This window comes from Chinchilla lanigera, unplaced genomic scaffold, assembly GCF_000276665.1.
Source record: "Chinchilla lanigera isolate Chin_1 unplaced genomic scaffold, ChiLan1.0 scaffold00039, whole genome shotgun sequence".
NCBI classification, from domain to species: Eukaryota; Metazoa; Chordata; class Mammalia; order Rodentia; family Chinchillidae; genus Chinchilla; species Chinchilla lanigera.
The window spans coordinates 17,397,364-17,421,763 of record NW_004955440.1 but is presented as its reverse complement, the minus strand read 5'-3'; the positions used below and the strand labels follow the sequence as shown (position 1 = coordinate 17,421,763).

The 24,400-nt window shown below is 46.4% G+C and overlaps 1 protein-coding gene across 2 annotated transcripts in view; it reads left to right on the top strand.

Moving 5' to 3' along the window:
- Cacnb4 (calcium channel, voltage-dependent, beta 4 subunit) overlaps positions 1 to 24,400 on the top strand; it is a 132,451-nt gene that overhangs the window by 75,683 nt on the left and 32,368 nt on the right. For both annotated transcript variants that reach the window (XM_005390810.2, XM_005390811.2), the window contains 7 exons: positions 6,782 to 6,901; positions 7,894 to 8,016; positions 13,674 to 13,804; positions 16,302 to 16,378; positions 17,820 to 17,839; positions 18,063 to 18,143; positions 19,376 to 19,434. In XM_005390810.2, coding sequence (XP_005390867.1) covers positions 6,782 to 6,901; positions 7,894 to 8,016; positions 13,674 to 13,804; positions 16,302 to 16,378; positions 17,820 to 17,839; positions 18,063 to 18,143; positions 19,376 to 19,434 — 611 coding nt within the window. The remainder of the gene's footprint in view (positions 1 to 6,781; positions 6,902 to 7,893; positions 8,017 to 13,673; positions 13,805 to 16,301; positions 16,379 to 17,819; positions 17,840 to 18,062; positions 18,144 to 19,375; positions 19,435 to 24,400) is intronic.

Here is a 24,400-nt window from a genome sequence, read left to right as displayed (position 1 = left end):
TGTGTGTGTGTGTGTACAAACACATGATCATTATTCTAGGTTAAGGCATTGAAAGCCAGAATTAAAAAAAAAAAATCTTACGTTATGAGGGCAGGGTTGATAACAATGAATATCATTACAACAGAGTACAACCTTGGTCAATTAACGAACTACCCAAGAGGAATGTAAATCATTGGAACATGGATAAAAAAGACGTGGTCTTTTTATATAATGGAGTACTACTCAGCCATAAAGAAGGATACATTTGAGACTTTTATAGGTAAATGGATGCAACTGGAGACCATACTCATAAGTGAAATAAATAAGACACAAATATGTGAACATTGTACTATCTCCCTAATGTGAGAAGCTGATGGAGTAAATAAGATCTGAAATGTACAATAGGTAACTTTGAAAAGAGAAGAAACTTCAAAAGCAAAGAGAAACTCAGGAGAAAGGAGAAAAGAAGGAAGGGAGAAGGAAAAAATACATATGCAAGATAGTTAAGGTAGTTATACTATTAGTTTCTCTTAGTTCATTGAAAAGAAAAGTTTGTGCTAATATTGTTTGGACAGTTTTTCATGCCTGTATCTTGTACTCTGAGTAACAAAAGAGAGAAACAAAAATCACTGGAACAAACAGTGGTGAGCTTCTGTGGGAGTGGATGTGTCTTTCTTTCCGCAAACTTGAAGTTCTGCCCTGCCAGGCCCTGCGCAGGCGGACACACTTGGAGTCGTAGCTGGGACCCTGCTGGGCTGAGCCCTAGCAGAGAGCTCTGGAAACGCTTGGTGAAGGGGAAGCAGAAGAAAGGGTGTCTGCAGCGAGGACCGGCGGCCTGCGAGAATGAGTGTTGCCCAAAGACCTTCATGCCTCAGGGCAGCCTTGGAAGGAAGTATTTCACCCATCGACCCGTGGGAAGTTGGGATTGCGTCCAAGAGGCTGTGTTCCTTGAGTGTGGAAAAGCACACATTTGAGTTATTGCAAGCTCCGTGTCAAGAAACGGGCTCAAACCGTGGGTGTGATGTGTTTCTCTGAACGTTATACTGGCACTGAGTCCACTTAATGCAACTGTTAAAATACCCAGCTTATGCCAAGTGTAGTGATCACGTGATCTGGAGGGAAAACTGACGTTTTGAGCATGGCCTACCTCAGTACGGCAACCACCGTACTAAATGTGTTTAGGTGGATTGTTTAGATTCAGATTAACTAAAAGGAAATAAAATTTTATACTTTTAAAATTTGAGTTCAAAGCTCAGTAGTATATTGGTCTCTGCTCACGCGTCAGGTGCTCAGTAACCCCAAGTGGCTTGAAGCTACTCTGTTGGACTGCGCCCTCCACAGGACGTGGCCACCTTTGCCGGGAGTTCTGCAGGGTAGCACTAGTGGGGGGGTTAAGTAACGGTCAACTTGGAACCCCCAGCTGAACGGAGTCAGCGTGGTGCTGGGTGTGGGAGGCCCCCCGAGGGTTGTTGCCGGCAGCAGAAGAGGCGGAACCGGAGGGGAAGATGGGACGCTGTTGATTCTCCTGGAGAAACTGTCACACTGGCTTTCTGATATGCACCCAGCAGGATGGCGGCAGTTCTCTTCGGGGAGCTCTGGTCCTTACCTTGAGCGTCTCTTCCTGGATCCACTGCAGACCCTCAGCCCGCTGGCACAGATCCTACATCCCAGTGGTGCAGACTTTCTAGCTTCCACCACTGACCTGTGGGCCTTCCCAGTGCAGATCCTTGATACAGACTTGCAGGAGACATTGCTGTGGGCTCTCGGCCTCCAGCTGGACTTGTGGAGGACGCTGCTGTGGGATCCAGGCCCTCAGCTGGATTCTTTAGGTCTGTCATGTGTAGACAGATCTCCTGCACTCCTACATTTGACTTTTTGGGTGAATATTATACAATAATCCTATAAGTTATGTGCCCTGTATTAATCTATCCCTTGTACCCCCGACAAAGCAACTGGCTTATCGTGTACCGTCATTGTGCATGTGCACCAGGTAATCCTGAAAAGGTTTCATTTCTGTTTTGCGTATAAGGAAGGAGTCTTGGGAAATCTTCACCTTTCTGCTCTCACATAGTGGCGCCTAACGTCCCTCACAGTGGTCAGCGTTTACTGAAGAAATCACTAAGCTAGTTCGTGAGAGGAGTTGGACTGTGAACCTCAGGGGTTTCAATAGCAAGATTCTGTTCCAGCATTGTTGCATTTTAAGTCTAACATTTGTAGACTCTCTTTTCTTCTTGCTATGATTTAACGCTACCTCTAAATTCTAAAATTACTCACAAAAGTAGAAACTTCATTTCAATTTTATGGTGACAAAATGAGCAGATGCTCCGGCCTAAGGATGGGCTGGGGGATGTGCAAATGGTAGAGGGTTTCTTTTAAGTGCTGGGAATTTTCTAATAGTAGAATGTGGTATAAATCGTGTTCTGTAAATATATTGAAAACATTGAATTGTACCCTTAAAACGTGTAGATTTTATGTAAGTTTAAAAAAAGACACATATTCTGCTATTCTGAGGCAGCCAAAAGATTTAATGTTGAAAAGCTGCCAAACGTCTAATTAGAAAGTCAGAGATTAATCGCTTGCATTTTCTGAATTTCCCCTGTGATGGTTAAAAAAAAGTTCTATCTGAGATCACATCTGCAGTGGATGCGTTATTACCCCCACTTAGAAAGAAAGGAAATTGGGACTCAAAAGTTTAAAATAAGACGCTCCAGTCCATAGCCAACAAGAACTGTGCGTGGCGTAGAAGCAACGCTGGCCCCAGGGCCGGGCTGCTCCCAGCCTCCCTCAGGCAGCCTCTCTGTGAGTGAGAAGCTCTTCGGTTGTTTGAGGAGAAACCACTTTCGTCTCCCAGAGGACAGGAAGCCGGTTTTTTAGTGTTTCTGCCAGCATTTTGTATTTTGTGCTTAAGAAGATTCTCGAAAGGTGTGAGATAGACTCTTTTTTCAGTACTGAACACAAACAGAGTCTAGGCCTTCTGTTAATGAAAAAATACACGTTTCTTTTCTTTTGGTATTCACGAGGGTACAGTCTTTATTTGTCCTGTTTTGAGATGGGGTTTGAGCGTGTTGCCCTGGCTGGTCCAGAACTCCGGAAACTGAAGCTCTCTTCCTGCCTTGTTCTCCTGAGTATCCAGGGCTGTGTGCACCTGTCACATGCCTGACTAGGAAGCACTGTTTTATGGCTTTTAAAATAAATGAGTACACATGCGCACACAAGCACACACAATGCTGGAGGTGTTTCTGTGCGTGTGTGTGTGTGTGTGTGTGTGTGTGTGTGTGTGTGTGTTTTCCCTGGAGACTCCAAGTCTACAGCTGGCTTAGTGATGCTGAGAATCTCTGCGAAGAGACTTGCACGGTTGCACCTCAGCACTCTGGAGGGACTGGTCACTGTCCTGTCTCCTGTACGTGGCTAACAGCCTGGTTTTGAATTACCTGACCAGTTGAGTGGGTTGCTCCTCACGTATCTTACGGAATGCCTTTTTGGGGAATTCTGAGCTAACAGGCCTGCAGTTCCCATCTTCCACCCGGGCTAGTCATCTTGACGCCTTCAGTTCTGTGCAGCTCACACCAGCATTGCTTCCTCCTCGTTCTTTTCCCCTGATCATTACGTGTTTAGCCAGCCTCGCAGTGAGCCTGCCCCTACCATCCCAGTGGTACAAGCCTGCTGTGGCCCCTGCCCTTCCTGGGTCCTTCCCCCGGTCTGGCCCAGGCAATCTCCTAGACTGCGTGGCCAGCTTATCCTTTGCTCTCTGCCTTTGCAAACAACCCAGACCCCTGTGTTCATCTTTTCCTTCCCTTCTCCTCGAGGTGGTGATGGTGTGGCGCACGTGCCGCGGCGGGCTGTTTGCTGTCATTGAAAGCGCTGAAAGGTTCGGCGTCACTGACCCTGGACGTGTCCTACACTTCCTTTCAATGGGTTGAAATAAAATTTTAAAATAAACAAAAACAAGAAACCAAGCCAGTAACAAAGGAGCAGAACATGTCTCTGGGCTAAATTTGGGCTCTTAATGTGATTTCATACATCTCTTGGACTTTGCCAGCCAGCCATGGTGATTTTCATATAAAAATAAATACAGGTGACATGTAAAAAGTCTAGAGTGAGTGTTGTAATGCTGTAACACTGCCGATGAAAATGGGTCTCACAGTGTTTGGTTTTCCCACTCTACCAGTATTCTCAGAAACTGGCACGTAAACAAGAAGTTGTATGTATTTGGCAATGGTGGAGCTTGTTAAGTAATGTGATTCTTACATCCTGCTGCCATTTCAAAGTCCAGTTCATTTGCAGGAGTCCCCAGGTCACTTCCTGTGTGCTCAGAGGTGACTGAACACTAGGGCTGGAAGTTGTTAAGCCGTTTCAGGAAGTGGGGCATCTCCTGGTGGCAAGAGTGGATTGTGTATTCTCACTTTTGACTCACTTCCTACTGGACAGCTTTCTCTGCTCTCCCTCCATCTCTCCTTCCCTTCCTCCAGTGCTGGGGATGGAACCCAAGGCCTTCACACTGAGCTGCATCCCCAGCTCTGTTTATTCATTTTAGTTGATCTTGTTTTGAGATAGGCTCTTACTAAATTGCCCAGGCTGGGCCCGAACTTACCGCCCTTCCAGAATGCTGGGATTACAGGCTCAGCCTCCTTTCTTGTTAGATGTGGTCACTAGCCTTCCCTAGCACATGGCCCCCCAAATAAGGGAAGTGGCTCCCTCCTGACATAGGTGTCTTACTTGCTTTGTAGTCCAGATGTCCTCTCAGCCCCCAGTCCAGCGCCTGCATATCACACTCTAGCAAAGCACAGCCAAGGACAAATTCCAAACCTTTGCATAGATATTTTAGAAGCATTCTTTCCTATCTCTCTCGGGCTAGATTTTATGCAGGCGTACCTAAATTTGGACAAAAGATATGTTCTAATAGAACTCTCTGTTTTAAAGAATTTCAAGGTAGCTCTCTTTCAAAGCAATGAATGCATCTATAAAGGTCACCCTGTATTTACCTCTTTGTATGTCCGATTTTTCCCCCAGTAGATTTGTTCAGAGGAGGTAATTGTAATTTGGCTAACAAATGCATTTTCTTTACAAAGGGCATTTTGAAAAGTGTTACATTAAGTAGATGGATTTGGACACATTGCAATTATTAAATTTACAGCGTGTTTTCTGTGCAGTAAGAAAATAACATCTCAAGATGTGCTATTGTACATGTATAAGTAATTGAAAAATGACTCGAATCTCTTAATTCATTTTTTTCAGCCATGAGGATTTCATGAACACAACGTCTTGCATATGCTAAGCAAGTACTCTGCCACTGAGCTTCATTCCCACCCCTCCTGATTACTTGTTTAAATCAGTATAGAAATGGCAGCCCTAGGAAATGGAGATAAGAGAGGATTTCTTGTGTACCTACTGTGTGTCCGGTCTGAGTATATTTCATTATCAAGTGCAGCTTGGTGTAGGATTTGAAGCTGCTGGTTCTAAGACTGAGTTAACTGAAGCTGAGTATCGGCCTCCTCACTGGGGCAAGGACTCAGCGTGGTAAAGCGTGTGAAGCACCTGGCCCCGCGCGGTGCGGTAGAGAGCACGCGGCAAGTCCTCGCTGCGCATGGTCTCTACTCCGTTTAGTCCTGCGAAGTAGTCAGTGTTTCTGTTCTGCGGAGGAGGAGACTGTCTCAGAGCAACCCAGGGACATAAAGAAAGTTTTCGGATGTTGCAGAGGCAGAATTCAGAACCAGTGTGGGCCGGGCACTCTGATAAAACCTTTAACAGGAGTTACTGCGCAGGCTGCCAGGATAATCAGTGCTGGCGTCTCCCCACGATGGGAGAGACCCCCACAGCGAGAGTGATGTGATATCCCTTGCTGAGAAAGCTGCCCAGCCTAAAGGCAGCAGACTCACAATAAACATCTGTAAATTTAGAAAAATTTGAAAAGGGTCACTTTCCGCTGTCAGCTTTTTTTTTTCTTTTTTTTTTTGCGGTTTGTTTGCAGTGGATTGTAAATTCTGCATCACGTGGAGAAATCGATGCTTTTTTTAAAATGTGCATGGTTTATGAAACACGCCAATGTACCAGTCCTACCAATGCCAGTGCTCTGTAAATGTCATCATCCATGCAAATATCAACATCTAATGCCAGCTTAAGGAAGTCGTAAGGATAGTTTCCTTACCAGTGAGAAGGCAGGCCTCCGGGGTTGTGTTTTGGGAGGTTGCGGGGTAGCCCTTCTGGCTGTGGCTTAAGTTTAGAGCATCTTTGTGTCTTCGAGGTGATTTTCTGCTCCCTTTCTGTACTGACCACATATGGGCTGCTGTCAGACAGTGGTTGAAGCTTTAATAGTGGCAGAGTTCATAATGGTGGCCTTGAAACTAGAAAATCACTTTACTAAGGTAGGATACTGGCTAGTCACACGGATGCTCTGTAACCCACGGCTCAGGTAGGATTTGATCCTTGTAAAGGGTGAGTCTTCTTCCTTTAGATGGACAGTATATACCGGAGAAAATGGAAGGAAAGGTTGGTTCCACAAATGTGTTGGGCTTAATAAAAAAGAGTACAAGATAAGAATTGGGCTGAATGTTGTACCATTTTCATTGCATTTTTACTTCCTAACACATAATCTAGTCAAAATATTTCCTTTCACTGTGTTGCCACATTCCACGTAACTCAGATGCTTAACTATGCTCTGCCATCTAAGTGTATATCTGCAATGAGGCACAGTGTGCGTCCATTCTGCGCAGAGGAGAGGAGCGCACCCCGGCACACTGCGAGGGCTGTGACAATCAGAAGCTACTCGTCACCTCACGGGAGCTGCTTTGTGTTCTGTCTCCAGGGTTCAGCAGATTCCTACACGAGCAGGCCGTCTGACTCTGATGTCTCTCTGGAAGAGGACCGGGAAGCAATTCGGCAGGAGAGAGAGCAGCAGGCAGCTATCCAGCTCGAGAGAGCAAAGGTGACCTTCTTTCCTCTCTTTGGGCAACACTGGCTGGTTCTCGGGCGCTGTAGCTGCCCTTGCCCCTCCTCACATTTCTCTGAATACTCATTTTCCAGTCGTCCTGCTAAAGCGCCACATTGCAAGGCTCTGTGGTCCGCGGGCCACGAGAGAGGTTAGCACCTTCCCCAAGGGGCATTCCCCCTTCTGTTCTTAGTTTCGGGGTGAATTCCTGCTCACTTCCAAGCCCTTCAGTGTGGCAGCACTGAGCTTGCCATGCCTGTGGTTGGCAAAGAGCTTTCTGACGCACCCGCTCGTGCTCCTGCCTGTTTCCCTCTTGTCCCTTCCGGGCCGCAGGGGCCTTGCTGCGCTCCGCATCTCCCTGCTGGGTCTTACACCTTCTCTCTCTAGGTTTCAGTCTCCCACTTCAAGTTCACTTTGAAGTTCGGAATTCTGTTCTGGTTTTGTCGGGATGGGAGCGTGGGGCAGACAGCCCTGTCCATCGTGTTTATTTACCCCAGGCTGGCCCTTCCTCCGGGCAGGGCAGGGTACTCTGACTCTGTAGGGTCTCGTAGGCTTTCAGATCTGAGTCTGTTTAAAAAATATTTTACTGTTCTTCCCCGCAACCCTTGTTTGTTTTTTTACCTAACTCCTAGCACATGTTTCCTGTATCCCGAGGGGAGAGGGTATCTATTACCATTTACAATACGTATGACCAGTGAACAAGGCAAACTGTCTTCACCTCTCTCCCTCCCTCCCCAGTACTTCAGGCCGCAGCTCTGTGAGGTTTTGGAAGGAACCACAGAGGGACAGGCTGGTGGGAGTGAGTCATTTTCAGTCACCTCTGCAGATTTCTGGATGTTGCCTAAGAATGTGAAACCCAGTGGAGAGTCCTCTTTGCGAAGTGCTGTCCCTTACTGTCCGGTGCTGTCGGTCAGCTGTGTACGATCCATCTCAGTGTGAGGAACCCTCCCCTCCCTCCATTCTCACTCTACGGTTGCTTCCATGTCTAGTCCAAACCCGTGGCATTCGCTGTGAAGACGAACGTGAGCTACTGCGGTGCCCTAGACGAGGATGTGCCTGTTCCGAGCACGGCCATCTCCTTCGATGCCAAGGACTTCCTGCACATCAAAGAGGTAACTGTGTAGGACTTACTGTGTCTCCCTACCTGCCAAGCGCCAGAACTTCCGGTGTCAGCTCTGAGCCGCGCTCTCCAGAGAGAGCTGAGGAGCTGCCGGCCTGGTGCCTCTCTCAGTTTTCTGGGCCTTCCGCAGCCATTCGTTCTCACCAAGATTTAGAAGCCTGAGATCACGGCCTGCAGTATCACACACTCATTACAACACTGGATATCGGTCAACCTTTGGAGTCGTAGGATGGATTGAAGACAATCCTGCATCCTTTCGCTTTTATTTTTCTGCAGCATTACACATCAAACCCAGGACCTTGCACATGCTAGGCAGGCACTCTACCACTGAGCTGTACCCCAGCCCATCTTCCCTCCCCTTCCCCTCCCTTCCCCCCCCTTCCCCTCCCTCCCCTCCCCTCCCCCTCCCCCTCCCTTCTCCTCCCTTCCCCTCCCCTCCCTTTCCCTTTCCCTTTCCCTTTCCCTTCCCTTCCCTTCCCTCCCTCCCTTCCCTCCCCTTCTCTTCCCCCTCTCCCTCCCACTCCCTTTCCCTTCCTTTCCCTCCCCTCCCCTCCCTTCCCTTCCCTTCCTTCTTCTTTTATTGCAGCACTGGCGCTTGAACCCAGGCCCTCATGAACCCAGGGTTATACCATAAGGTGTAGCCCATGTTTTACTCACTTTGCACTACCACAGAGCCGTAGATCTATCAGTCCAACGTGAGAAGTGTCGGTTTGGTGGCGTGGCACCTCCTCGGAAGGGACTATAACAAGGGATGCTACAATTGTGAACACTGAGCTCTGGTCCTGTGAACTGTGATCTTGGAACCAACACAAGAGTGTAGAGTCACTAGAGTAAAGTGTTAAAGCTAAGAAAAGGACAGAGGACTCTGGGAAACAGAGCTTCAGAGCTTGGCCAATACAAGGGCGACTTGTGGCCGAACATCTGGGCAAATGGAATATTGACATGAAAAGCCTGTGTTTACTCAGCCTAGGTACGCTGACGTTCTACTTCGCGTCAGACACGCTGTGCTGGGCATCAGAGGGTCAGATGCGAGGACCAGAAATAAGGATCACCGTCCCCGTGGACAGGGAGCTCTGAGTTTAGTGGGAGGAGCAGATGCACACAGCTTCCACCAGAGAGGGTCAGTTCTACTATAGAAACACTGGGTGAGTAATGTGAGAGCTCCAAGAGGAGGAGAAGAGACTGCCTGCTGGTAGGAAGGAGGTCAGGGGACGAGAAAGCCCTGCAGACGCAGAGAAGCCTGAAGCAGGCCAGGCCAGGACGCGGGGTGGCGTCCGGCAGAAGGAATGGTCACAGCGTTCTTTGGACAGACACGGGCGGATGTGACCAGCTTCACATGTTAGAGGGGCATTGTAAGGGGCAAAGGGGCATCCACAGGGCCGGCAAGACATGCCAAAGGCTGGACCGCTGCTGTCGCAGAGAGGCGGGGAGAGGAAGCAGCTTGGAGAGAGCCAAAAGCCCTGTACATGGATCTGGAGCTTTCACATGGACGGGAGGAGTGGGGAATGTGAGAGAGAAATGGCCTGTGTGGAAGGATAGTAGCAGAGAAGGCGGGGAGGTAAGCAGATGTGTTGTAGGAGTGGATGTGTTTATGAGTTGTGCCTGTGAGTACCTATGTGTGGGGCGTTGTGGGCCTCCTCACAAGGTGCCTGCACCGCCCTTACCTACATCATCTGCAGGCCAGAGCAGCGGAACTGTAATATGTTTTTCCTAAGTGCTTTGAGTTGAAAAGGAGAAAGGGTTCCAGCCCGGGGAAGCTTATCACTAAGACTGAAGAAACGTGTTTGTAAGCCACTGCATACTTTTGCTTTTCAGGATGAGAAAGATTCTATTGTCCGTGCCGAGATACTGAACCCAGTAAAATACTTTGAAAGGAAAAGGGACAGCTCATCGAGCGAGGGGCTGGAGAAGCGGGGAGGAGACGGCGTCTGGGGGGTGGGCAGGGGCTCGGGCTGAATCTGGAGCGTGGCCTCGCCTGCTTGGAATCTCCCTGTTCTGCGAAGCGTTTTCCAGAGGGGCTCGGGGCGTGCAAGGAAGGCTGCTCCCGCGTGGCGGGCCCCACTTGCTCTGCGAGGCGTGAGGGCTGGGAAGCAGGGACGTGAGCCCTGCGGGTGGGTGCCCGAGGACTGACCAGCGCAGACACACTCAGTGCCACCGTGCTGACTCGCAGTCCGCAGTGAGGCGGTACATACGGAATGAGTTTGGAAAATTATTATTTTTGAAACTGCATTCTCCTGTCCGAATTAGTAGCATGGACACTGGCCAAGCCAAGGAGACAGCAGACAGTGGGCACGAGGGCCCGCACCACGTGTGCTTCCCGGGAGGCCGACACGGGGCAGGCAAGGTACCGGTCCTAGGTCGTCTCTCCAGTGGGAGCTGTCGAAGCCCCTGCACATGCTGATGTTAACCTCGGACAGAGGGTGGGCACGGGGCTGAAGTTTCTGAGTCGGCAAGAAGGCTGGGACCCGGGCCTTGGCAGGACCTTCCTTGTGACGGTTCGGGAAAGAGATGAGTGTGGGCACGGGTAGCTCAGAGCCTTGGTCAGGGGAACCTGCAGAAGCATCACCTGCACGACTTCCGCTGTCCTGATGGTCGTAAGCGGAGACGTCTGCATTTACCTGGATGGCAGGGAGCCTGAACCGACACGTGCCCTAGTGTCTTGATGGTTACCTCAGCTCCGTTTGCACGAAGCTTGACCAAGCCATACTCACTGGTTGCCAAAAGCACGTTACAGGTGTCTCACTCACACAAACATTCCAGCCTTGCGCTATTGTATTGCTTTCCCACATTCTACCAGTATTTCCTCTTCATTACTATTATAATTATACAGTTTGTGAAGCACACTGTGATTACTTGATATGTGCATATAATACATCGTGATCAAATCAGGGTAGTTAACATTTCCATCACACTAAATTCTTTTAAATAGCTTTTGCATCAGATGTGGTGGCACACGCCTGTAATCCCAACACTCAGGAGGCTGAGGCAGGAAGATCATCACAAGTTTGAGGCCAGCTTGAGTTAAATAGTGCCTCAAAAAGTTTTTGGTTAACACTGTAATTGCACATTTGTTGAGTGTGATGCTTTAGTCCGTGTGTACAATATAAAAAGTACTGACAAGATCGGGGTGATTAGTATTTCCCTCAGCTTCTCGTTACTTTGAATCTGGAGCCTTTGAGCTCCGCCCTGTCAGAATTCTAATTTGTCGTGTTGGCTGCTTGTTGATCAGGAGCTTTGCCTTCAGCCCGGCAGTTTGATACGTGGAATTGAGCTGTTAATCCTGGGTAGACGAGAGCCACTCATTTTCAGGTCTTGAAAGATCAGACTAACAAAATCTTAGAAAGAAAAAGCACTAATTATTTTAGGAAAAGCAAAGTAAAAACATTGGAACAGCACTCAGGTGACCTTCCCAGAAAGCTGGAGCGCGCTCCCCGCCCATCAGCCGTGCAGACGAACACCCTTCTGTCATCGAGGTGGAGGCTTGTTTCTCACCCTCACTGACGCCATTTCTTACGCACCATTCTAAGTATTTTGTCCCTAATGAAAAAACTTAAGCCCAAAGAAAAGTGACAGTGCTGCTTATCCCCGGAGCCAAACGATGACTGAACTAAGTTCTTTTACTTACATAGCAGCTTTCTCCTAAGTAGCTCAAAGGACTTGCGCTCGCATGAGTCAGAGCCTCCCTGTACTTTAGCTGTTTCTGAGAGTTAAGTTAAACCATTTTGGAAGTGTATTAACAATTTTAGGAAACCCACTAAGTCACCTGGGTGCCATTTAATGAATCAGTATAACAGTAAACTAACTTAATTTCAGGAAGTAACTTAAGCCCTGGGAAACTGTGACTCACAGTCTGTTTTGTCCTGGCCCAACTGCAGTAAAATTGAAATTCCAAAGCTGTGGACCAATGCTTCTGAGGGGGTCTGCTCCCCTTTTCTTAATTATGAAATAAACGGGCCTGTTATTTCAGACCCTACGTCCTGAAATAAAAGATGAGAGAAACTAAGACCTAGATTGTTCAAGATTGTCTATTAGGACAGTGACATTTCTTCGGTAGAGTCTCAGGCTTCATGTTCTGTATGCCTTGGGTAGGAACTGTGTGCATGATAAAGACCAAATCCTACCCTTTCGTTTTCTTTACAGTGTGAGGCTCTTACTCAGAATTTCTCCAAGTTACTCAGAGTTTCATGCTGTGATGATTCAGTGCAGTCATCCATTCTTTTCTCACAGTGTGTCAGTATCATAGGCACACAAATCCTGTTTTTCCGGAGCTAAGCAAAATGTCCTATATATAGTCATTACATTTGAGCTACAGCTAGATAGATAGGCAGGCAGGCAGGCAGGCAGAGAGAATTTTCTGACAAAGACAGTAAAGGAAATCTTTGGAACCATCTCTGGAAATTTTATTGGTTTGATACCTGTTTTCTAGAAATGACCTAGCTGAGCCTTCCCAGGAGGCAGATGGCTTGGACTAAATTGCTTTCTCCCTAGGATTTGGCAAACTAACAATTATAAATGCAGTTTTGTTGGCCCATCACACACGACTCTGTTGACAGTCTCAGCCCACATGGAGCCTCTGTGTGGACTCGTGTCCCAGGTTTACACCAAGCGATATTTGGGTGGAAGTGTTTGGGTTCTTGTTGGCTTCAGTCCACTTGGAGATTATTCCGAAATTTCACATACAAGGTTTTAATATGCCTAGGCTTTGTAAGAATAGACTGGCTTTTTTTCCCCTTCAAATGGTAAGATGGGCCATAATTTACAAATCTGTATTTGGAAGAAACTAGACTACAGACCGTATATTTGTTTTTGTTTTTTGAGACAAGATCTTGCTATGTAGATTAGGATGGCTTTGAACTTGCTGTCCCCCTGCCTCAGCCTCCCAATTGCTAGGATTACAGATGTGTGCCACCAAGCTGGGCAGCACTGTGAAATTTTTACCTGAGAGCTTTTGACAAATAACAGACGGTTAGTGAATGGATTTCAGTGAGACATACCTATCTGGCTTTCCAGAGGTCCCTTTCCACTGACTCATATTTTGACTGATAAAAGTTACTCCTTTTGAGTTGACTAGGGCTTCTTTACAAGAGCCAAAGGAGTCACAGGTTAGGACATGACTTCAATAGATATTGGCAAACGCTAGCCCACAGGTCACAGCTGGGCCAGTACCTTTGTTATAAAGAAAAATTGCGGGGCTGGGGATATAGCTCAGTGGCAGAAGGGCCTCCTGGCAAGTGTAAGGTTGTGAGTTTGATCCCCGGTACCGCAAAAAAAAAAAAAAAAGAAAAGCTGCATTGAAACATAACCATGTCCACTTGTTTATGTGTATCTGTGGTTACTTTCACGTTAGACAGCAGATTTAGTTAGTTCTGGCAGGGACCATAGGGTCCGCAAAGCCTGAAATATTTATTGTCAAGGCCTTTATAGAAAAAAAAAGGTCTGGAGAACCCTTCTTCACTGTATGAGCCCAAAATATGTGCTATAATGTATAAAGTATAATATTGTATCAGTAGTATCTATATACAATATAGGCCATATAATACAGCAGTTTATCATGCGAAGAGTGTTCTGTTCTTCTGACCTCCTGGATTAGTCACTGGCGTGTGTGGAGAAGTGAGTTAATACTGATAGCAGTTTTCTTCTGCGCTCCAGAAGTACAACAATGACTGGTGGATAGGAAGGCTGGTGAAAGAGGGCTGTGAGATCGGATTCATCCCAAGTCCACTCAGACTGGAGAACATGACGGCTCAGCAGGAGCAGAAGAGAGGACGTTTTCACGGAGGGTAAGGCCCTTCCTTCCCACAGGCTTTGCTTCAGTAGAAAAAGTAGATGATGTTTTCGAGTTTGCCTGTTTATGATGTCAAAAATGTGTGCTTTTTTATTCTGGGAGGTGATAAAATGAAATTTCATAACAAAATAATAAGAGACTAACCATAATTAATAGACTGGGTATCATTATCTCCGAAGTAGTTACTCTGAGACGAGAAAGATTCTTACAAAGAAATAAACAGATAATAGCACAAAACTTTTCCAATGAAGAGAAACTAGTAGGACAAATGAAATGAATTGGCTGCATTAGCCTATCTATTAAAATATTTTTGATGCAGCGGAATAGATAACTTAGGGAATTAAAGTGTATGCTTTTAAAGTGAAAGGCCCTTTTCTGTGTACTGGGTGTTTCTGAGCTGGACACAGAGGGTTTGGGCTCCACTGTCCCCGTACTGTGCTGACACCGCACATCCCTGGAGTCCACGTGAATTGCACTGTGGCCTCAGCAAACCCCTCGGAGCTCGGGCCTTCCTCTGCGAGAGTCCTGTGGGGCGCTGTCCCCCAGCGCAGCCAGTGGAAGCCAGCCTGACCCCGCAGCGTGCATCTTCTTGGTGCGCTTTCCAGGGCTGTCTCAAACGAGCGCAGAATGAGCTGGGCGTGGACAGCACTGGCAGCGCCTTCTCCACCGGGGCTTCTCTTCCGTCTCGTTAGCTTGGGCGAATCAGCGCCCAGTGAGCTAATAAGCAGCCCCGTGGACCTCAGAGAGCAGGGGCTGAAGGGCCTAGGAACGCAGGCCCAGCCCGAGGGGAGAGGGACCGGGGCCTCTGAGCGCTGCCGCCTGGGCTGAGGCATTGATTGGCCCTGTGTTCGAAGTTTTTTGAAAGCCGTGAGCTGGATTCTGTTCTTTCTCCTGATTTCCAATTTTCATTTTTTGTTGGACTCTATTTCAGAAGATCTCTTTAGGGCCCCTTTTGCCTTTGTCCTAACGGGAACCTTTTAAACAGGAACAGAAGGAAGTGCAGCGAGGCCCACTTTTCGTTGTAATTTGGGTTTGATGCCGAAGAGCCGGCCCAGGGCCTCGTACACTCTACCGCTGAGTTACGTCTGCAGCCCCACGTGCGGTGTTCATCTTCCTAGTATATAACATGCGTAAGCTAGTATCACTTTATCCATCTCCTCTCCCTTCTCTGGGCATTCTGTCCCCCACATGTGGCCGTAAGCACCCCGGGGCCACGTGGTTCTGCCTCAGGGCCTCCACATTTGCTCCTTCCTCAGACTGGAGCCCTGTCCTTCACATTTAGCAGGTCGCTCTTCCTCTGGCGCAAATCTGTTAGGTATCACCTTCCTGGTGGTCTTTCACAAAGATCTAGTAGCTGCTTTCTAGTAACCCCTTTTTTGCTAATAGTATTTAAAATTTTACCTACTCCCTTTCCCTCTGCTTCCTGTCCCTTTCTGGACTGTTTTCTCTGTTACACCTGTTACTTTTGGGAGTACTATAATTATTCACGTATTTATTTTCTTAGCACTTGATGCCTCCCACTAGAATATGATTCACTAAGGAAAAGGATTTTGTGTCCTGGACCCACTACTATATCCCTGCCTTCTAAAACAGGGCTACAAAATCAGTATTTTAAATGCAGATAACAAATTATTATTTTAAACTTCTATTGTTACGATTATTATTGTTATTATTATTCAATAATATTATTATGTACATTTTTAACTCCATGGCAGGAGCAGCGATAATGCCAAGAACTCACAGACAGAATCTTACTTATCTTTATACCAACCCTATGAGGTGCAGTTAGCTTCTATGTCTGAACACAGAAACTAAGGCTCCAAGACTTACTGTGGTATTCCAAGGCCCCATCTAGGAAGGGGCGAGGCGGAGGTGAGAAGTCGGATTTCTCTGACTACAGAGAATGCTGGAGGCACTGGAAGGGAGGGACGCTCAGGCAGTAGGAAGTCCTTGGTCCTTAGCGGCCAAGGACCTCTGAGGGCGCCAGGGAAACTGCCAGAGCACATGTGAGGACACACGTGTGACCGACAGACTTCCCTTTCCGGTCACAAATAATGTTACCTTTGACCAGCTCCTTTCTGCCAGCTCTTAATTCTTACCTCCTCATAGTCATGCTGAAGAAGAGATTGTTCCTGCAGGTCTTACTGCTTGTTTGGAGCTGTGTTTGACCGCTGGCTGGCACATTGGTGACTGGTGTTAGGTAAGCAGGCAGTTCACAAGGACGTTCTTGCCAGGGATCCTTTTGCCTAATTTCTGCACTTAATAAGTGGAAGAGATACTTTTGCAAAGTATTTTCAGGTCCCTATTACTTCTCCATTTTCTCTGAGAAGTGAGGTCAAAGAAAACATTGGAACAAATTCTTGAAGTTCCTCTCCAGCAGGGTTTGGTGTGTTTTGAATTATTTAGTCGAATGAAGGCCAAAGAAAGCCTTACACTCTCAAGTTGCATTTGCAAAGAATCTGGGGAGTCTCAAGCTCCTTTCTGTATCCTAGGAAATCGAGTGGAAATTCTTCTTCAAGTCTTGGAGAAATGGTATCAGGGACATTCCGAGCAACTCCCACATCAACAGGTGAGGAGTTGGGTTAGTCTTCTTACTGGAACATGTTCCTTTAAATATTGGAACACGCGTGTGAGCATTTTTTCTAACTTGGATGTTAGTTACAGGCTAGATTTAAAGGTTTTTTATTTAATACTTCATTGTTCTTTTGTTTTCTATGGTAATTTGAAGAGTACTTACGATATAAAAATTCAGATCATTATACTGTAACTTTGAAAAATTCTGTATACCTCAGGTAACTGTCCCTTGTGTAAACTGTTGCAGCAAGTTCATTGCCCTGTCCAAGATCCCAGCAGACTTTAAGATAGTGAGGGCCAATGGGAAAAGAAGAGCTATGCACTCTAAAGCCAGTGCTGTGTTCTGTCCTCACATGGAGCTTTAGGATCAGGTTGATATAGCCTGAGCTGCGGACATCGGGAAGGGTGCAGCAAAGCATGAGCTAGGACCCAGACGACCTCGTGTGTCTACCTGGAGAGCAGAGAGCTGGAATTAGCAATGAAGGTGCAGTGGGGCCTCCGAGGGAGTTTGCCGTGCCTGTGGGAATTACGGAGGTTCACCTCCCAGGGGTTTTTCTCCACCGCCTTCCTGACTCCTGCAGAAGAACCTCACTCTGGCCCAGAACTGATGCCATGGTTGTGGTAGGGTATCTGGTATTAGCAGTTCCGAATGGCAGGTCCGAGGCTGTGTTCCTTCACGTACAAACTCAGTCGGCTCTCCAGCAGTTCTGAGCACGTGGTTCTTGTTCAGTCCTTCCTGGTCTCCGGGGCTCTGAACCACACTGTACGTCTACGTTTCCCCAGTAGATAGCACCTGCTGAATGGTGACAAAGCCTCTTTCACCAGATGTTAAGCTTTGCTTCATTCCCCTTCGCTGGACATTCAGGACCTAGCAGCTTTTCACTGTAAGAAACAGGAAAGAAGAGGAGTAAGCACTTAGCAATTCATTTGAAGTTTGAAAGCAGTGTAGTAGAAAAAATGCTATCAGTATTCTAGAAAATGGGCAAAAATGCCTAACAACCTACAAAATTACCTCATGGTTCACATACATAGACAGAAGAACCAGTGACTGTAGGATGAGTCGTATTTGCTCGAATTGTTCTTGTTTTATTCTGTCACATTTTGTGCGCCTGCAGCCACACTCTCTGAGGTAGTTAGCACAGGGGCAACCCGTGGTTGGTGGTGCTGTTAGGAGCGCCTGTCCTGCACCCCGTCCCCACCCCAGCCTGAAGCCAGGGCGGGACAGCATTTACACGGAAGCGGGTATCTGTTTCTCACGTGTCTTCAAAAGTGGTGCGTCCAGAACGTGACAGTAGACAGTGCTCTGCGGAGCGGATGGCAGGGAATGCTGAGGACAAGTACGAGGACAGTGGGTGCGTTCTTCTTTCTTGTAGACTCGTGTACTGTCACTTACAGAGATTACATATTTTGATATGGCTCTCATTGTTGTCTTTTAGCAAAACAGAAGCAAAAAGTGGTAAGTTGTGTTTCCTTTCTTAAACTTACTGTTAAGGTACCTGTGCATACTTGCCTGCAAAGCTCCGTGTCGGTGGCCCAAATGACTGTCAAGTCAGGGCCGAGCCTCCTCTGTGGGGGCCGCTGGTAACCCGGTATTGTTCTGCCTGCGACCCGTGAGTGCCGCAGCCGCCGAGCACCGCGCCCGGCCTGACCTGCGGTGCGTGTCGACTCATCTCTTTCAGACGGAGCACATCCCTCCCTACGACGTTGTGCCGTCCATGCGTCCCGTGGTGTTAGTGGGGCCGTCGCTGAAGGGTTATGAGGTACAGATGCCACCTGTCACTCCCTCCCTGACCAAGAACCCAGAGCCTTTCCCCGGTGCCCGCCCCTCCAGGGTTTGTTCCCGGTGGGAACGCGAGGAAGGCCGCGCTCAGATGTGAAGGGGGGGCGCAGCGAGGGCTTTGTGAGCGGTGCCCCTTCTTCCGCTTCCTGCACACGTCTCCTCTTTTATGTGTTACACTGTTTAGAAAGCTCTCCCTCAGAACGTCGGCAGTGGGAAATTCTGGTAGGAGATTCGCTTTGCATTAAATTCACAGAACGGGACTTGATTTATCTCACCCTTTTCTGTTCTTAGTGGAAACCACAGAAAGTGAACAGCACAACAGAGACACACAGTCTCCCAGGAGCCCTGAGCGCTCCGGGCACCAGCCAGCCTCACCTGGACAGTGGCATACTTCACCAGATGTGTTTTGTCTTACTTATTTTTTAAGGACATTTAGGGAAAGCCCAATAAAAGCATTAGCAAATTCTGGAGATTAACCATTCAACAAGGAAAAAAATGGGCACCCACATCACATTTCAGATGTTGCCATGTGGGGTTTGGGCAGGCGCAGGAGAGAATAGAGGAGGTGACCTTTAAATCTGGAGGGGGCTGCCCTCCGGGACGCCATTCCCGCCCAGGCAGGACAGTGTCTGACGCAGAGGAGGCACTTAGTGTATGTGGGTTAAATGAGCTGACGAATCTCTGGAGACAAATCTGAGAGTCCTGTCGCTCTGTTTTCCTCCGAGTTGGACATATCAGAGTGATGGGCAGGATAGTGAGTGAGGAAATTCCTACCAGCAAGCCCAGAGTAGCGGGGAGGCTGAGCCCAGGGCTGGCTCCGGGGCCTCTCACTGTCCCTGAGGAGCGGTAGGCCCAGCTCAGGCATGCCAAGATGGCCGGCGCTTGTGTGCAAAGCCAGCCTGTAGTCGCCTGGCTGCGGTTCCAGCCCCTGCTAAGGGAAGAGGGAGAAGGACTTGCTGTGGGCCTGTGAGTGCTGCTGGTTCATTCCTCAGCACTCCAGCGGAGAACCGACGGGGGTGGGCGGGGGGGGGGGGGGGGGGGGGCTGCGGTCAGTTATGCATGCAAACGCCTTCCAAGATAACCTCCCCACAGGAGACAGCTGGCGGTGGGGGTGAGCCCCTGCCCAGTCCTAGGGCCCTTCCCTCCCACCCCTCTCTTTTGACTTCTCTCCGCGTGTGTTTGCCTCATTCTTTTTTTCTCACCTCTGCAAAGGTAACAGACATGATGCAGAAGGCCCTCTTTGATTTCCTGAAGCACAGGTTTGATGGGAGGTGAGACACGCGGATGCTTTTGTGTTTTTATTTTCCTTTAACCGAACATGTATGATAAATTGATTTGTGAATCTGTGTTCCAGTGGTGCTAGAAGTTCTTTAATTAGAAGTTAACTCTGTACTCTTGGAAAGGGCACAGCGAAAGCTCTGAAAATATAAAGTATAGTATTGAATCCCTAAGGGATAAAGAGCTTTGAAAAGAAAAATAATTCATTTGTTTTATTGAAATGTGTTTGTCTTTATTTTCTCACTTATTAGCAAATTAGTGCCAAAGGTTTTTATGGAAAAATTAATTAAAATACATTTTTCTGATGACTGTGTTGGTTGACTGGTCACACTGAATAATACTATTTGAGAATGTGTGTGTGTGTGTGTGTGTGTGTGTGTGATATGAAGGTATAAAGTACTGACTTTTCCCAGAAGAAGAATCCAACAATAGTTTTCATCACAAACCTCCCAAAGTGACTATTGCAGGAAATACTACTTATTTGGATGCCTTTTTTTTTTTTTTTTTTTTAAAGAAATGAACTTGCTATTTTAGTTTTTAGAGCTTGGCTTCAGCTTTCTGTTCTGGTTTCTCCTTTTTGGTTTTTTGCGACAGGGTTTCATTATGTTGCCTAGACTGGTCTTTAACTCCTGGATGAAAGGAATCCTCCCTCCTCAGTCTCCCCAATAGCTGGAACTATAGGCCCCTGCTACCACCCCGCTGTACCCACTGACTGTGGTTTTGTTTGTTGTGGCGCTTGCCTTGGAACCCAGGGCCTTGTGCATGCTAGGAAAGTGTTGTACCGCTGAGCTACATCTTCACTCAGATCTTGTTAGTTTACAGGTCTGTTTTATGTGTATCCTCCTGTGATCCATCATCAGTAGGCCCAACCACCAAATAATCTTGTCATTTAAATATTGTGAAAAATGTCCAAATAGAGTTTCTGTGTTTTACAAAGAAATGGGCATAAGTCCATAATGACAATACAGAGTACAAGTTCTTCCACAATGCACAATATACTCCGTGTAAAAATAACTACATGAGAAAACCCTGAAGTTATAAAAAATGAAGAAAATTTCAATGATGTATATTGAGAAATCTGGATAATGCTATCCAATTTACCACCTTCAATGGGGTAATGAATTTTTAAAATTTAAATATCTTCAAGCAGATTTTAATAAATACAGCATTTTAAAGAAAAAAACATAATGCTTTAAGTACAAAGCATATCTACAAGTCTATATAATCTTTATGTACCAATCATATCTAGCTATCTCTGTATCTGTCAGAAGAAAAGCTTCCTGGGTAATCATGTTAAAAATATTCATTAGGTTCTGGGACTGTGTACAATGAAAGTAAGCTGAGATTTTAGCTCCAATAATTGAAAATTTAGTTAAAGGAGTAAGAATGCTTCTAGGACATCATTTGAATTCCCAAGTACATTAGTATCAGCCAGTGCGCTTTAATACATTGGTTCCAGGACGTGTAATGATTTTAACACTACAGAAGCTTATTGTTGCTCTCTCACCAGTGTGGAACGTGTGGCCCTGCGGGGAAGGACAGGGAAGTAGGGGAGGAGAAAGTGGGGCAGGAAGTTCCTGCCACCTGTCCTTTGGGGGCCTTGGCCTGGTTAGGGTCAGGGAGTCTCCCCGCTGCAGAAAGAATCATGCAGGGCCCGGAAGATACGTGCACCGCTGCTCACACTTTATCCGTTAGAGCTTGGCCGTAACCATACTTCACTGTAAAGGAGCCTGGGAAGCACAAGCTCACTGTTTACCTATAAATAAGAGGAAATAGATTGTGTTGAACCAGCAACAGTCTCTTCCACAGTCGTCTAGCAGACACAGAGGGCTTGGAAAGAAAGGCGTGTTGGGGCTGGGGATGTAGCTCAGCGGCACAAGCACCTGCCTGGTAAGTGCAAGGTCCTGAGTTCAATTCCCAGTCACAAAAGAAACAAAAACAAAAATGAAAGAAAGGCTTGTTTATCCTTTTCTACTATTTTTAAAGAAGAAAGGCAGAGAATGAGCAGTTTCAAGGAAGACTGAAAAGCACTGAATCGTGGATTATTGGCACTGGAAGGAAGGAAGTTCTTTAGTTCTTGATCTTCCTTCTCCCACAGCCTCAGTCAGGTAGACACCCTGTTCTGTTCGAAAACTTCTGGGGATTCACTTCCTCAGAATATATCACAGAGAAACGGCTGAACTGAGACCCTGACTTAACAGCTATGGCCTCACGTCTGCCCCGTGGCGGGCTTGCCGGGCCGTGACGCTGACCTTCACGGAACCGCACTGCATGGATGGCAGACAGCTGACGCGCGTGGCCCGGACTTGCTCGGCGTCACCTGTTTTTGACTGTGGTGCCTCCATCTCAGGCATTCTAACCAGGGCCTGGTGCTTTAGCCCACAGCAGTCTTCAGTCTGAAGAACTCTCACTCCATCCTACAGCCTCTGTTTGTGCTGGATTATCGTGGTCCTCGCATAACCGACCTATAAACAACACTGTCATCAAAACTTTGAAAGCTAGGACTGACAAGAAAAAGAAAGGATTTTATATAATTTAGTAAAGAAAAAGTGAGAGACTTAATTCCTGGCTTCAAGAATGAAAAATCTTTTGTCTTCCTCAGGCCTAAGATCCAGAAAGAGGAAACTCATTGAATTATAACAGCGCAGATCTGTCTTGAATCAATCATGTAGAATTGTCCACATCAATTACCATAGACACACAACGAAGTTCATTTAAACAGAAATCGAATTAAAATTGCAACACCAGGTGTTGGTGGGGTCTGATGATGTGGCAGAGAAGCTGAAGGAAGAATCCAGCAGCAGTAAGTGCAGAGGCAGAGACTTAGCGGAGAGAGGCCTTGTGTATGGCAGAGTAGGATAAGTATTATATATATCTCAATATTGAGAAGCTTATGCAGCAGAAAAACAATGAGTTCTTTGATGAATATATGCAGAGACTTTAATAAGGGAGAAAAAAATTGGCTGGAAGCTTCTCAGTGACTGGTTTGCCTTCTGTATGGGAAATGTCCTTGCATTTTGAGCAGTGATAACTTGCTGCATTTTGTTTTACCAATTAATAAAAAAATTAAAAAAACAGTTTTAATTGAAATCATCCAAGAGAACAGTTACACAGAAGGTTTTAGCTCAGTGATACAACGTAAGCCGTAAGTTCTACTGGAAACCTAGTGTTTCATTGGTTGTGAATGCAGTAGGTTAAACAAAATAATCAAGAGAACATCTTATTTTTCAAAGAGAAAAAGAGCAAAAAAGGATCCATTAACTGAGAAGATTTCTTATTCAATGCTCCTTTTCAGATCTTGTTGAGAAATCAATTCACTGAAGTAGACTAAAGTCCAACTGCCTATTATAAAATCATAAACTTGGATATTTGTCGGTACATTAAAAATTGAGTCAGTGTAGACCTACTCATTACCTGATTTTTGCTTTTGGAACTGCTGCTGTGGGCCTAACCACGAGACATGTAATAAAATGAAAGTTCCAATGCTAAGTAGTTCCTGAGGGCCCTCTGTATGTGTGATAGCCACAGGTAGTAATGGATAGTTATAACTAAAAGTGTCATCTTTCAGAAGAGAAAGATGCTGCTCACAGACGTATCTAAGTGAGCCTGTTAATCAGCCACAGCGGCGCTCACAGGCTGATGAGGACACAGGGGAAGCCCCTGGGCACAGAGCTCTCCTCCTCATGTACTACAGAAACTCGTGCTGGGATCATGCTTTCTGATAAGATTCGTTCAGCTGGTTAAATCTAGTATTCTTGGGCCAAACAGCAAGCAAACCAGCTGCAGAGTGTTGACCGCCCTCTAAAAGTTGTTTCTTTAGGCTTTGGATAACTGAATCAAATCAGTTCTATAGCATTTATCAGGCACTTTCTAACTGATGTGATCATGGCTTCAAATTCAAAATCTACAGGGATAGAATCTTAAACTGATGGAAGTTATTGGCCAGGGCACCGTAATGAAAATAAGGAGGGATTGCAAAAGGATTGCAAGAGAATTCAAAAGAGGCAAAGCTAAGAGTACAATTTAGAGAGATGCTACAAGATGATATGCATTGAGAGTACAAAGGAAATGGGAACAACTGATGCTGTCATAAAGCACCCCTAGTACGTGAGAATGGAAACAGTTTATAATTGCAGACAAGTGGAAGAGCCAGTAGTGACATCTGTTTCATAATCAATATCCTTCCCATCATCTCCTCTTACCAATCTCTATTCAAACGCCAGCTCATTAGTGGACAAACAGTAGAGATAATTGAACACTTTTATGCCAAACTTGAATGTTTACACAAGTACATTATTTTTTATTACATCATGTCTGACCTAATTCACCACTCCTCTCAGCGTATATGAATTCATCAGCTCTGCGGATAGGAGAGTTTATTGTAGATTGCTTAACTTTTGAGGACAGCATATAAGGAAACTATGTCCTTCAATTCTTCAAATTCCCAGTAATTGTCTTGAATACATTATACAGGTGTGTCTGTCAACATAGAAGTGAGAATAATTATTTGAGAATGCACTCTTAAGTATTACCTTGTTAGGTCCTAATTGCAGCCCCAGGAGATTGTTACGATGCATCTGCTATTGTTATTTTATTGATTAGGGTAGCTAGGTTCAAAAAATGTCATGAATTGTACACGATCATGGAACCACCAAGAGAAAGAGCCGGGGAAACGCGCAGGTCCTCCTGTGCCTTTCGTCCCTGCTCTGACAGTGTGCTGTCCTGTTCTGTGGGACACTTTCCTACAGATACTGAGTTTTTGTTAAAGGTTTGCGGATTGGGCTGCATACTACAAGTAACAAGAAGAGAGTACAGAAGGACTTCACAGCTGTTATATTACCGACATGGAAGTACTAATTAGTTTTATGTCATAACTAAAAGTGTTATCTTTCAGAAGAGAATCATAGAAAATTATCACTCATGCCCTGATGGATTGCAGCAGTGAAGACGAAGTCCAAC